Consider the following 15230-nt stretch of genomic DNA (forward strand, 5'->3'; position numbering starts at 1 on the left):
GATCTGGGTTCTCCTCAACTCTTCCAACTCATCCCAATCGCTATGTCTTGTTGACGGACCTGCTGTACTAAGTCCTTCGAAAGTCCCCAGGGTGGACATTAGGTTGGAGATTTCGTCTTCGGTAAAGGCAAGGCCTAGGTCGGCCATTGTTCAAAAAGAGAGATGCACAGGTTCCTTTCTTCTTCCCTGAATAGGATGCAGCGGAATGCAGAGTCACGGAGTGGGTCTTTAGAGGAACAGATTCTGGTACACTGATGACAACATCCTTGTGTCAGAGTGACAGACCTCCTTTCACTGTAAAGTAACCCTTGAAACACATATTCAAAAATAGAAACTAACATTTTCCAAAAAGTGGAGATACCCATACCAGTTAGAACAACCAATTCAGTAATACCACCAACTATATACACATCCACTCATTCACCAACAGTTCAATATAGTCACTCATACATATACTCACTCATCATATGTAGTGAAACACCTATACATTCTTTTACACACCGACAGTCATCCACAAGTTACTCACACATATACTCACACATGCAAATGAACTATTGATCATCCATTTATTTGCATATACAACTATACACACACTACCACCTTACTTCTAAAGAAACTTACACATACTTACTCTCTTAAACAATCACTTATAGAAACACATACTTATTTAAACAGGAACTCTTTCAATCTTTCACTCTCACAAATACTCACTTATATACATCAATACTCACATATACTAGATTAAAACATATGTAGTTACTGATAAAGACACTAGTGAGACAGTCATTCACTCACTAACACACACATATAAAAAAAGATACATTAACACACTTATTTCAACATTTATTTTTCCATCGACCTTTACATATACATATATAAAACATATTTATTTTTCAGAAAGACACACATTCTCTGGATGGTGTCATCAGTGATGTCATGAGTGATGTCACTGACCATGTCTTGAGTGATGTAATATGTGACATCATCAGCAGTGCATTGCAGGCGCGCAAGTTATAGTGAGTCCAACTAACTATAACGTGGAATTTCATTGGTTTTATGTCAGTAGAATTTCCAGCTAACTATAACTGGTGTGAAACCTATGGTTTTTTCAGTGAATATATATATATATATATATATATATATATATATATATATATATATATATATATATATATATCCCAGCAATATTGATGAAAACAACACAAGTGAAGACAGACTTTGATACATATAAAATGCTCATGCTGTGATACAAACTTATATAAAATTGTACAATAAACCAAAGTATATATGAGGGGGCCGATTCACAGACCTAACTTAAGACAAAATCCTAAACTTACAACTTTTGGTATTCACAGAGTGTACTTACGATTTTTGGTATTCACAGAATGAACTTAAGACAAACTTAAGACAAACTTAAGACAGACTTAAGACAGACTTAAGACAGACTTAATACAGACTAAAGACAGACTAAAGACAGACTAAAGACAAACTTAAGACAAAATCCTAATTTAAGTCTGTCTTAAGTCTGTCTTAAGTTTTTCTTAAGTTTTTCTTAAGTTTGTCTTAAGTCTGTCTTAAGTCTGTCTTAAGTCTGTCTTAAGTTCATTCTGTGAATACCAAAAATCGTAAGTGCATTCTGTGAATACCAAAATGTGTAAGTTTAGGATTTTGTCGTAGGTTTGTTCTGTGAATCAGGCCCATTGTTATTTTACTTATTTATCAGCTATAAGAAGCTATGAAATGAATAAACTTTGCATTGTGTATTGTTAGATTCAGGGGTCTCTGGTTGGCACAGGTATGCACTTGTGACAAACACAGACCCTCTCCTCTAGTCAGGGTAAGAGAGCTACTCCTTAGAAATAACCCTTGCTCACCCTCTAGGTAGTGTGGCGCGAGCAGACATGGCTAATCTTCAGGTCGATAGTTAGTTAAGCAGTTATGATCACACACAGTAAATATAATGACCCACCACAAACGGACACCAGTCATAAGGTTGTATCAAAAATGCGTAGACTTTATATAAAAATACTTAGTTGCAGAATTATCACAAGACCATATAACGATTCGTGAGTGAGGCCACCTGATTTAAATAGGCAATAGTTCTTAGTGTTCTTTTCAGCAAGGTACGCTGGGGGTAGATGCAAGCTTCGCGCTGGTGAAGTGACCCGTTGGTGAATGATGGACGACAGGAAAATCAAACGTTGAGGACCCTGGATCCGATGTGAACTCGGGATCGAGCTCAAGTGTACCTTGTTGCAGGTGTCCGAGGCGTTTCAGGCGCGGCCTCAGGTGAGGGCGGACTCGGGAAGAGGCCGGCGGTTCTCCGGGGATTAATCTGGCTCGGAGCCCCCTCGAGGTGCGAGGCAGGTGAGCGGGACAGTGGAGGGTTGCGGCGATCCGGGGTCTTGAGCAACTCACGGGGCGAGGCGCCGTTCAGGCCTGCGGGACGTACTTCTTTTAAGTACGCCGGGTCGTACCTGTAGATCTGAGTGGGTCATCACGTTCTCGGGCAGACGGGTGCAGCACCGGGCCTCCGGTACCAATGTACGGAAGGCCTGCTTAAGGTCCGGCACGGGCCTTGGTATGCAGGAGGGCAAAGCGAGACAGTCGGGTACGTTTCGACATACGGACCGTCCGAGGCTATCAGATGTGTTCCGTGCAGATTCCGGTGGGAGAAGATGAGAGGCGCACAACACGCTCCGTGGCAGGCGAGGTGTCAGGAGAGCGGTCGGCCCGGCACTGATGCGGAGAGCGACTCCAGCTTGAGCGGTGCTCTCTGCGGTGGGGCGACCAAGCTCCGAGCTGTCACAACCTTAGGAGGGCGAAGGCACCCGAGTCACAACTCCGGCGAGGGAAAAGAGCTTAAGGGCCCAGCAGCAGACGGGCACAGGCAGAATTTAACCCAATGGTCCTGGGGTTCAGGTCAGGGGGCAAGCTCGAGATCAAGCCCTTGGAGATCGTTTCAGGCACACTTCAAGGTCCTCTCTGGTCTTTTCCTCTCCGTTCTCAGCAAGGCACAACTGCAGGTTTCCTTTCCTCAGCTTCTCTTGGTCCTTCTAGACAGGCAGAGATTCGTCGTGGTCCAAACAGGAACGGATTTGGTAGGAGCGAAGCTCCTCTTTTTATACACTGTTTCTTTTGTCTTTCCCGGCCAGGGGGGCCTTTGCATAGTCCATCTCAGCTTGTGAGTACTTTGTTTTGCGAAGTCTGATTTTTCCTTTCAGTGAGCAGGGCAGGCCCCGCAGACGCTCCGCAGGTAGTGGAGCCAGCATTGTGAAGACAAGAACAGTCCAGGAGTACTCTGTTGACGGTCTTCCCCTCTCTCTTTACAAGGTGTAGGGCAGAGTCGTCAGCCGCTCCCCAGGGGGCGGAGCCGGCATTGAGGTGGCAGAGCACAGGCCTATTCAGAGTCAAGGGGCTCTCCCCCACCCATCCTGGTGTAATCTTTCTATTCACCACCTGTCTTCCCCCAGCCCTGACACTCACACAAACCAGACAGCAAATACACATAAGAGCAGGGGCGGGCCGAGATGGTTAGGCAAGCAAATGCTAACTTTCTAGAAGTAGCATTTGCAAACACAGGATATTAAAATAAACTTTACTCAAAGAAGTATTTTATTATTCTGAGTTCAGGCATACTAAACTTGACTTTCTACCATGTTCCCCGAGTCTACTGGGATTATAGAGTGTAATAATCCACTCGCCCATTCTGGCCTACGAGAACAGGTAGCCTTGCAAGAGTGAAAAACGAGAATGGCTGTAATTCACTATTAGGACATGCCACGCACAACAGTGCTTGTTCTACCTTATGCTTACAATGCACCCTGCCCGTGCTCTTGACCTACTTAAGGGACTCCCCATGCACACGCGCAGCAGGCGCTGCAAAGGCAAGCCCGTCTGTGCCCGTCTGCGGCCGTCCGAGGCGAGGGGCACCTCATTATGCCCGTATTTTAGCTTATTCCCCGGAACAACTCTGCCTGTGTCAAGGCATGTGGTTGATAGTCGCCCACACTGCTACTCATATCGACGATCTCGCCATCAGCCGTGCAAACCATACGCCCTCTATCCCCCCTAACATGCCTTTCTCGCATTCCCCTTGCACTTCAACGCCAGAGCCCTCCCCCCCCCGGCACTGCATCTACTATATCCGCCTTTCTACTCAACTCTCGGTCTGCTGTCAAGCACCACCTTGAACTGTTTATCTTTTTGGACACTTACAAACCAGACCTTCTGTTTCTTACAGAAGCCTGGTTTTGTCAAGATTCTTTACCTAATGTTCTAGCGGCTCTCGCTTCCTCTTACTACGCCCTGCGCGTAGATCGACCAGGGGGGAAGGTTGGAGGCGGAGTCGCCTTGATTATTCGGTCTGGACTTCACTTCCAACAGCTATCCTTCCCTTCCATTCAGGCGGTCGACTGTTTAGTTGTCCGATCTACTTCCTTTCAGGTTCCTATTACCTGTGCACTCATCTACCGTCCTCCCCTGCATACACCGCACTTTATTTCTGCCTTTCAGGAACTACTGGCGACTTTAGCAGTGAACAATGCATCTGTCATGGTGCTGGGGGACTTCAACCTCTGGCCCTCTGACCCTGCTGAGGGCGCCATGTCGAAAGAATTCACTGAACTCTTGTGCAGTCTAAACTTCCTATCACACGTTCATACCCCTACTCACGTCCGAGGTCATATCTTGGATCAAATTTGGTCACTCAACATCCCTGTCTCCACCCTTGTTGTTATGCCCTGTCCCTGGTCTGATCATTTTATAATCTTTTTTTTCTTGATTTAAGCCTTGCAAAAAGACCCTCTCTTCCCAGTAATACCTGGGCCCGTAACTGGAATCACGTAGACATGCACTTTCTCTGTTCTTCTCTCTCTGCCACTTGTCCTAACCTGGCAGATCTACCCCCATCATCCCAAGTTGATACTATCAACAACTGGCTTTCTAAAGCAGGCGATCAAGTGGCTCCACTCAGGCGCCTCAAAATTAGACGGGCCCATGACGCCAATAGATGGTTCAATGCTGAGCTTAAGGGGAAAAAACTCACAGTGCGGCAGGCAGCACGCTCTTGGAGGCGCGCCTACTGTCCTACCTTAAAGCTAAAATATATCTCCATCTTGACTGACTATAAAAAAGCCATCCTCCTCGCCAAGACTAATTACTTTTCCTCCAAAATTCTTGCAGCCGAAAACCAACCCAGGGAAATTTTTGCAACTGCTCAGGAGCTGGCCTCCTCAGATAGGGTTACCCTCAAACCCTCCCCTTCTCAATCCCTCTGTGATTCTCTCAATAACTATTTTATTGAGAAGATCGCTGTCATCAAGGCCAATATACCTCTGTCTTCCCCTTCCTCCAATCCCCTACCCCCGCCCAATCTATCAAAGCTTGATCTAATACCCCCTCTCACCAAGGAAAAGTTTTTGTCCCTGCTCGCTAAAGTCAAGTCAGGATCGCCCTCGGACATCTGCCCTGCACATGTCCTGACAGAGATTTTTTCGGCCTGTCCGACGCCTCCTCTCACTTTCCTCAATGACTATCTCGAGCAGGGGATTGTCCCAGACCTCCATAAATCTGCGGTCATAGTCCCTATTTTAAAGAAGGCTGGAGCTGATCCTTCCTCCCTTTTCCAACTATCGTCCCATCTCCCTTCTTCCCCTTCTGGGCAAAGTCCTGGAATGTTACGTCACCAAAGTCTTCAGTGCTTTTGTGGAAGAGAGTGGCAGCCTGGCCTTGTGCCAGGCCGGCTTTCGTCCGTCACACTCAACCGAAAAAGTGGTTCTTTCTGTCATGGACACGCTCAGAGAGGGGGTGGATATTAACTCGCCTCAGGCACTGGTCCTCCTTGATTTGTCCGCCGCCTTTGACACAGTTGATCACTCCATCCTTCTTACCCGTGTCGGGGCGGCCTGCTCTGGCCTGGCTCACCTCCTTTCTGAGTGATCGTACACAGGCTGTCCATCTAGCCGACTTTTCCTCCCCCTCACGCAAGGTCCAATGTGGGGTCCCTCAGGGCTCCTCGCTCTCTCCTCTTTTGTTCAATTTATATATCTTCCCCCTTATTTTTGCTTTACAGCAGATGGAGGTCACGGTCCTTAAACTATGCCGATGACCTCCAGCTTATTTTTAATCTCTCTTTTTCCCCAGGCTCCATCCACAATTTTCAATCTGTTATGATTATTATCCGGGACTGGATGAATTGCAACCACCTCAAGCTAAACCCTGATAAAACCGAATTGGTACTTGTAGGTAGTTGCCCCAGTTCCTGGACCCCTTCGTTTTGGCCGTCTGTCCTAGGAACCCCCCCATCACCCTCCTCCTCAGTCAAAACATTAGGGATAAAACTTAATAATCATCTCACTTTGCATTCCCAGATTAACACAGTGGTCTCATCTTCCTTTCTGACACTTCGCACAATTCGTAAAATCTCCCGTTTTTTTTCTTTTTCCGCGTTGAAACTTATTCTCATGGCCATGGTTCTGTCCCGCCTAGACTACGATAACATCTTGTACAATGGTGTTCCAGCTTACAGTCTTCGGCGCCTCCAATTGGTCCAAAACCACGCGGCCCGCCTTATCCATGGTCTTCCAAATCACATCATGTCACAACCCTACTTAAAGCCCTCCACTGGCTCCCTATCAGAGAACGTGCCCTTTTTAAGATGGGATGCACCACTTTCCAGGCCCGCATCGGCTCTGCTCCAGATTTCATCAATTCCGAAATTAAATCCTATAACCCTGGCAGAGGGCTACGGTCATCTTCCCAGTCCCTTCTCTCTGTGCCCCGTTTCAGGAAAAAAAAGCTGGAGGCACACAGTTTGCTGTCCTCGCCCCTTCCTTTTGGAACACCCTCCCTTTTTCCATTAGGTCTTCCGCCTCTTACCCTGAGTTTCGTAAAGCGTTGAAGACCTTCCTTTTCTCAAAAGCCTTCTCGCCTTAACGTCCGTGCCTCGCTCCCCCCGGGTCTGCATCCCCTGCCCCAAGAAACCGCTTGGTAGTCGTGCGCTTAACAAATATTTTTAACTTCAACTAGATAGATTAATACAGAGGTGTTATAACCTCGTGTGCTTAGAGGACTACCTCACAGTGTATTGCCCAGATTAAATGTGTGAACACTGACTACCAGAAGAAATTGGGGTAACAGTACCTCAGATTTACGGTAACACAGGTTTGGTTACTTGAGTTTTTGTTGTATGAGTGTTTGTGTTGCAATTGTCTATGTATATGTATTTGTATGTATTTTATGTCAAAAACATAACCAAAAATAATGATTGATATTTTTCATTGATTGTCTCCGTGGTATGTGTATTGGGTGAATGAGTTCTTCATATACTGAACTAGGACTTTGGACTATGGATAGAGAAATTTGAGTCCCCTATGAATAAGTAACAAGAGATATTAGTTCCTCCATGCCACTTTTTCTGTACTGTATATAGTTTCCTACCCAGGCATAGGAGGGTCATTTGGGTAAACCCATAGTGTTTTTGTAAGCACAGCTACATAAGCTACTTGGGCAACCCTCAAGACCAAGGTCAATGAAGTGGGGATAGATGTTAGTCTCCTGCGCCAGGATTGGGCAATGTAGTGGATAGAGTCTCTGACGCTGAAGGTCGTAGTACGACAATACTTTCAATTGGCTCAAATTCACCATCCAACTCCTGTCTACATTAGGCCAAATTGTTGGCGGAACGTGCACAAGATGCCAAAAACTGAAAAAGTAGAAGCAATTTTCGCTTCATTGGTTTTAAGTGACCGCATTGAGGGCTCTTCACCTGAAAAGTTCTAAACGGACTGAATTACATCGAGGCTCCCAGCCGGTCAGCTGTATGCCTTGACAAGGGCCCCCCCAGGACCCCCATGGTCAAGGTCCTCAACTATAAAGCCACAGACACAATCCTCGAGGGAGCAAGAACGAAAAGGCCCATACCATTTTAATCAACTTGCATCCTCATCTAACCAGGCTACACTTGCCTGGTCCAATAGTATCAGAAAGCTTTTGACTCTGTTAAACAAAATATCCGGCAATGAACCTTTTCTATATGCTTATGTTCCCATCCAATCTAATGACCCGCCACAAATCTGTTGGGCTTTTTTCAGACTCTCAGGAGACGCCATGGGGTTGGGCTGCAGAACGTAAAGATCTCATATGCCATGCACCACCTGCCTATCTGAGGATTGGAGGTCCCTTGGTTCAGCAGAACCAACACTGGTGCAACCAGCAATAGTGGACGCAGGGTTCCTCCGATGGAGGAAGTGATCAAGGTGGCAATACTGGAAGAAGGACTGACCGACCACAGTGGACTCCCACTGCCTCCTTGACCTCCAGCTCAGGGGGGAGCCCAGGTCTAGGATGCAGGATGAGGCCCTTTCTGCCAAACCTCCTCCTTAACATCCAATAACAATAGTACAGCCACAAGAACATTCGCCCTACTAATGTTTTTTGACTTACATATTGACTAGCCAGCAGGACGATATCCTTTACCTTATACCAGAGGTCTTTTTGATGCTGAGACCCCCTTGTCAAACTTTTTTTGACGTAAGCACCTCCTCCTGACAAAAACCTGGCACTCCTCATCAACAATCATAAATTTCCCCAATTCCCACAGCAAATCCTTATTAAAATGGGGCAATGATATTAAACAGTGTTTTGAAAACCAAAGGTCAGTCAGCGTGGGGGTGTGGTTAAAGGTGTAGTTAAAAACAAAGGACCTCATTTATGGGGAATTTGCATAGAGCTGCACAGCAAGAAGTCTTCCTGCTGCGCTGCCCAATGCATGTGTGAAAGGGCAGGAATGCACCACATGTATGAAATAAGGGCATTCCGGCCCTTCCCCTTTTGTTGGTGCACAAATTGCTGCCTAGCACCAACTTCGGAAGGATAGTTTTTGTGCAGGAAGGGGCAACCCCAAAACAGCCCAAGAGGGGGTTTCCTTTTTCTTTGTGGAAAGAGGGAAGAATGTGAAGAAATGAAAACATTTCTCCTCGTTACGCCTCTACTGAGGACGGATAAGGTTTTTCGCTGCCCCATGCTTACATGATTTTGTAAATCTGGGGCAGCATCAAAATCTATGGGTGTTGCCTGGGAACACCCGTGCAACGCCCATTGAACGCCTTGACGCAGAGTAAGGCAACACAGCGACCTGCGCTGCTTTGTCTTACTCCATATATATGAGACCATGCAAAGCCATGCAGAGTGACTTTGGGGCGCCTCGTAGGTATGGTGGAGAGAATTGCGCCGCTCAAGCGTCAAAATGAGTGATGCTCTGGCAGCACATGCCTGTCATAAATAAACCCCAAAATATTCTGTACATTTTCCAGGTGTTTCACCATCAGGTAGCTGCATATAAAATAGTAGGCAGCTTAAATGAAAAATAAATAAAAAAAGTTGTTACTCAGTAGAAAATGCACTGTAGTACACTATGAATCATTTATTAGTTAATGCACTGCAGAGGTCTGTGTGTAACCAGAGAGCTATAGAATGAAATCTTGGTTGGTGCAGTGTAGATTAGTGATATTCCTAGTGCTATGAGGTCACAGCCTTTGACAGAAAGCACTGTGAACATCTAAGTCATTATTTTATACTTGCATTACACACAGTATAAGTTAGACTGCTATAAAATGTGCAATATTTTTATGATCAAATGATGCTTCCAAAATGTAGATTTTAGTTATACCAGAGCGTATGGGATTTTCATTACTATCCCTTCAACACCTCCTTATGGGTACTCAGTGGTGTGTAAATATAATTATGATTTAAAACATGCACTTAACAGCGCAGTTGTTGACTCTTTGCACAACCACTCAAAAAGCCTGCATTTTTATCATCACACAGCTTGGAGTGATTCGAACAATTAAAGACCAAACTGGCGACCAAGCACCTTTTAAATTTGCAGGTTAACTCATAGTGCACATTTGCATTTCATTCAGGCACGCAGGCACCCAGTCACAAAGGCTTTTCATAGCACAGGAGACTCAATTAATGAAACTTCAGCTGAAGCATTTTAACGATCTGAGTTAACCGTCCAGGGACGGTTGTCTTTTTCCAAAAACAAGAGCAGACTTTTTGGACTCCAGGCACGAGTGAGGCTGGAGAAGGCACGCCCCTACTTTCCAGGACTCCACTGCCCCCCTGGGGGTCATGCCCCACAGATTGAAGAACTCTGCCTTACACAATATGTGTTGGGAGGGCTCTGCTTTACCACGCCACCTGTTGTTTAGTTCTATAATGGTGCTCGGAAGATAGATGGTTCCCGTTTTGAATTGTACAGTGGGGGTTGCAAGAGGGCTAATTGGGGGTTTGGTTGTTTTCTTGTATCGCTTTTCTCCTTTTTGTTCTACTCACACAGTATGCATATCCTCATTGACTTAAACGCTACACACACACCTTCTCCATCTCTTCCATTGTTGGCCAAGGAACTTGCTCAGCCAGACATTTCCACAGCTACTCTCCATCTGTGGCCACCCCAAATCAATGGTAATATTTAGTATCATGAAGTGGAATGTCAACAGCCTTAACAATCACAACAAAAAAAGTGCAGAGCTCCGCTTCGCCAAACGTCATTCTCCTACCATGCTACACTTTTAGAAGAGCAAAAGACACACAAATGATGGACAAAACGAAGAATAAATCAAAACATTCACCCCAAACTGGGGTGGCGTGGTGAGCAAAAGAACGATGGATGAAACCCAGATCTTTGTGACTGGGGGTGAATGTTTGCATTGTTCAGCATTCTGTCCATCATTTGTTCCTTACACTTTTAGTAGAAGCGCCTCCTGGGAACCCAGATTTCCGCTCTGGCCTGGTTCATGTATGGAAGAGTTTTTCATGCCGGCTGTGAAAAATGATGTTGTCGGTAGACTGGGGTGAGAATTCTGGTCAAGCAATAGCCATAATCTCTTGCAGGGTGAACCACAAAACAAATCACAGAAAACCCCCTAAATCAAACTGTGCTTAACTCTCGGTAGCTTGGCACAAAAAGCAGTTAGGTTTAACTTACAGACAATGTGTAAAGTATTTATGCAGCACACAAACTGTAATAAAGTGAAAACATACCTTAAGAGTACATTTTTAAAACTATTTGACACCAAAATGACAAAACTCCAATCAGTAGAAACGGATATATGAATTGTAAAAGTTTTTAATAAAAACTAGCACCTAAAACATCTAGCCAAACTGGGTCAGGGTCAAAGTCGAAAAATATTACCGACTGCAATGGAGTGCGCTTCAGATACAAGAAGTCGATTAGGCCTGGTCACTGCTTACTTTTGGACCTCGAAAAAATTCAGGGAAAAAGTGTCTGAGAAGGTAAAGTTCAGAGAGGCAAGGCTGCAGGAAGTACTTGGAGAGGAAGCTTCACCATTTAATGGCCTTGGGTTGAAGCTGCAGGAAAGATTTTAACATTCAAACTTAGTCACTGAAATGGAAGTCAAGAATCACCAGTGGGACGAGTCAAAGGTCAGTTCCACGAGGTCGAATACCCCTTTGGTGAAGGATCTGACCAGGTTGTTTTAAGAAACTGCTTAAAACCTGGTTATTCCGCAACTAGGGGTGAATGGAAAGGTAGATGGAGACTATTAGTGCCTGGACACTCTTGCTGAGGAGCCTTGCGTTCTATAAATGTGCTCAGTCATTCATACAAGGGCCACTAAAAAGGATTTGTTGCTGCAGAAAAGAACCTAGGGCGAGAAGCTGCAAAGTCAATCTGATTGGAGATGCACCTCAGGCAGATAGGCGAGCAGGATGGTCCTGTTCTCCTCCTGGCTCTCGGAGCAGGTTTTGTTCAAAAGGTCTCCGTTTTGGAAATTGGCCATTTGGGTACCTTTAAAACCACAAACCAGGGCTCAGCACTGGTGGGACACCTCTTGGAGGTTCAGAATTCACTCAGACTGCACCCTGGTGTGGGTTCAGGATGGTGGGAGCCTTTTATGTCCCTGTGGCTCTGAACAAGAGGCCAGCAAAACAGCCCTTGGAGTCACTTCGGGTAGTCCTGGGTGCAATTGAAGATGTAGGGCTCTACCCTGAGGGTTCAAGGCAGGCTCCATGCAGTAAAGCAGCCCTTCCAGGTACAGCATCAATGTGGCAGAGTGCACAGCAGGTCACAGCAGCAGGCAGTCATCTGAGAATCTTGCACATGTGCAGTACAAGGAATAAAGAAGGGGAGTGTTTGTTATGTAGAAAACTACAATACTCTGCACACGTTTGGATTAAGAATTGCCTTAGAAACCGGGTCATGTTGTTTGGATGACTTGTGAGTGGAGGGCAACCCTGTGTTTCTCTTTTTCCCTCTTTGCTCCTTAATGATTGTATCAATTGGGTGTAAGCCAAACACTTTATCACTGGTTAGCAGTGGTAACATGCACACAGTCCTAAGTCCAGCAAATTAAACGTCAGCCAAAACAGGAGGATTGAAGGCAAAAAAGTTAGTAGAAAAACCCCTCCAATGATGTTGTTCCAACACTGCCCACAGATGCCACTTGAGGGAACAACAAATATGGCCACCCTGCACATCTTCAAACACCATTCAATACCCTCTCATGAGATATTTGGTTAAAAGGGATCAACAATTATTATTACAGAAATAGCCTATCTGTCACTGAATATAAAACCGTACAGCAAAAAAGTGTAATTGTGATGTATTTAATGAGATCTGCTTTTTTATGCAATAATTGCTTGCATACGTACCACTACTGTACAAGTCGTTCCTGCAATGGCAGCCTTCAACACCATTGATGATCTTGCATTCTTCTTCTTCAGTACAGTCAGAGCATCCAGTAGAAAGATAATTCGGATCTGTATTAGAAAAAATATAACTTTTAAAAAATGTTATGGTAACTTTTTTTAAAAATCTGTTTAGATCATACTTTCATTGGTAAAACATAATACATCATTTCTAACCAACATTCTTCTGACATTTGCAGGCCATGTTTGAAAATTGATTTATTATCCTGACCAGCATCCCCCACCGGCTTTTCGAAACCACCATGATTTCATCTTGTTATGCAAAAGAGCCTAACGGAAAGAATTATTTTTGCATGGTTTATGTATATGAAACAATATACATTCACATTGAGTTACGCCTTTGATAATAACAGTACTTCAATGTGTGCGAAGTGACAAACCCAACATCGGATCACAGAAAACTGATGCTATAATAGGGACTTGCACTGTCCCTTTAGGAAAACAAAAAGTAGAGTTGTGCTGGATGTACTCTCTCTATGGAGACAATTCTCTTTTTCTATGGAGATGATCTCAAGCTAATTAAGCAAATGCTTCAGCTGTCATTACAATTCTGTTGCAAAGACTCAACTCGCACCTACACTTATTCTTCAACCTAAGCATTCTGCTGTACGTAAGAGTCTCATCTACCAACCCGGCATTCCCTTAGAGCCACTAGCTTTCTGGGCCAACCAGTAAATACATCAATGAGGTGCCAAACAGGAAACATCTAAACAATTAGCCAGGGCTGCAACTCAAAGTGTGTGAGATAACACCACAGCCTTTGTGGTGAACCAATAGACTGTGGTCTTCTTGCAAAGGTTAAAGAAATCCCACTGAACATTCTATAAACGACCTTCCACAATGTTGTGCACACCAAATGCATGTCTTATGATATGCAGAATATTACTGTACAGGGCATATCATAAAAATCTTTTATGTATGTCCCAGATTTCTCATATAATAACCTAATGAATCCTGAAGTTCAGGAATTTCCCTGGTGCCTCATTTACCCATTTATAGGCCATCACAATCACTGTATAACAGAAGTCCTTTAGTTCAAGGCCTTTCAGTTAGTGAGCACATTCCACTGCTAAATGTTTAATGACAAGAGGTTACTCCTTAGTCCTCTGACCATGTGACCTTTATTCGAAAAGGGAAAAATAATGAAAGACCATTGTGTAAGTTACAACAGCTCTTTGGTAAACATCAATACGCTAGGCTCTGTAAACACACTGGCAGCTGCTTCAAGAAATGTATGAGATTGTCTCAAAAGATTTCTTTATGCCTTCTTTTAAATCAATTGCCTGCCCACTTGTGCTTCTGACATGAACAAAAGCCACACTGACATTTAAAGCAAACACATCATGCACTGTATAGTGCTTCCTTTATGACATGTTCTTTTTTTTTTTTATGGATAAGAATGTGGGTTGAGCCTTTGCTGTGGAATGAGAGCAGTACCTTTGGATGACATACAGCAGAAAGCCAAAGGGGTAAGCACACGTGGAAGAGCTGGGTGTAGTAACTGCCCGAAGTCAATGATGGGAGCACAAGTTATAGTTAGTTGACTAAACTATAATTGGTGCATTTCAGTGCTTTTTGGGATGTTTTACTTTCGCTGTCGCCAGTAGGTACTTATAGTTAGGACCAAAGTTTACATGGGAAGCTTTTTTTTTGCAGATAACTTTGTTACAGCTTGAGGAATTTTCATGAACTTTTCAAAAAATATCCTTTTTTTGGTTCAGCTGGGCCGAGAAAAAAGGGGGTTCCCAAAACGTGTTTTTCCCATGTTATGTCAATAGGGATTTTTCAATTTTTTAACATGACTCAGCCTGAACTGCTGAATGGAATTACACCAAATTTGGCAGAAAGCTAAATGTTGTCCAGAAAGCATGATTTGGTGTAAATCCGTTCAGTAGTTTCAGAGTTATAAAAGTTTTAAAAATAAAGAGATCTGGGGCCACAAGTCCTTACAGTGGACTTGCGGATCCAACCAAAATTTGATTGGCTGCCAACACTTCAATTACAAAGTATTGGCAGCCATCTTCAAGCCAAGTCCCACATAAAAAGTAAAAAGTAAAAAAAGAATGAAATGGGGGCCGGGTAGGAATACCCTGACCCCCCAGATATAGTGCAGGTGTTCCAGAGGGATGCCACTGGGGTTTAAAAGGATTTTTAAATGTATTTTTGGACCTGCAAATCCACAGAAATATTTTTTTTTAAAAGACACTCAGGCTCCCGTGCATCATTTTCACTAAGCCTCGGGTGGTGGGTGGGTCAAATTCAGGGGTATGATTTCTAATAATGTGGGGGTTGCCCACGCGGCACTGCCCACACCGCGGCGTCTGCCACCTCCACAGGGTAACCAAGTAAAATAATGCGGTGGACTGCCACCCCCGAAACTTTATCAAAAATTGAAGCGGAAGGCAGTGCGGACCCCGGGGCCGGAAACTTACATTTTGAGGGGGTGCATGAACTTCCGTGAGGCTATATATATAGAAATGTGGGCCCCCAAACAG

At 44.5% G+C, this 15230-nt stretch overlaps 1 protein-coding gene across 1 annotated transcript in view; it reads right to left on the reverse strand.

The window, feature by feature from the left end:
* The window catches only part of LOC147660915 (uromodulin-like), a 705518-nt gene that overhangs the window by 192085 nt on the left and 498203 nt on the right, over window positions 1–15230 (reverse strand). Inside the window, exon 12 of the mRNA XM_086951433.1 lies at window positions 12679–12786. Coding sequence (XP_086807559.1) covers window positions 12679–12786 — 108 coding nt within the window. The remainder of the gene's footprint in view (window positions 1–12678; window positions 12787–15230) is intronic.

Source organism: Lissotriton vulgaris, unplaced genomic scaffold (assembly GCF_964263255.1).
Source record: "Lissotriton vulgaris unplaced genomic scaffold, aLisVul1.2 SCAFFOLD_380, whole genome shotgun sequence".
Taxonomy (NCBI): domain Eukaryota; kingdom Metazoa; phylum Chordata; class Amphibia; order Caudata; family Salamandridae; genus Lissotriton; species Lissotriton vulgaris.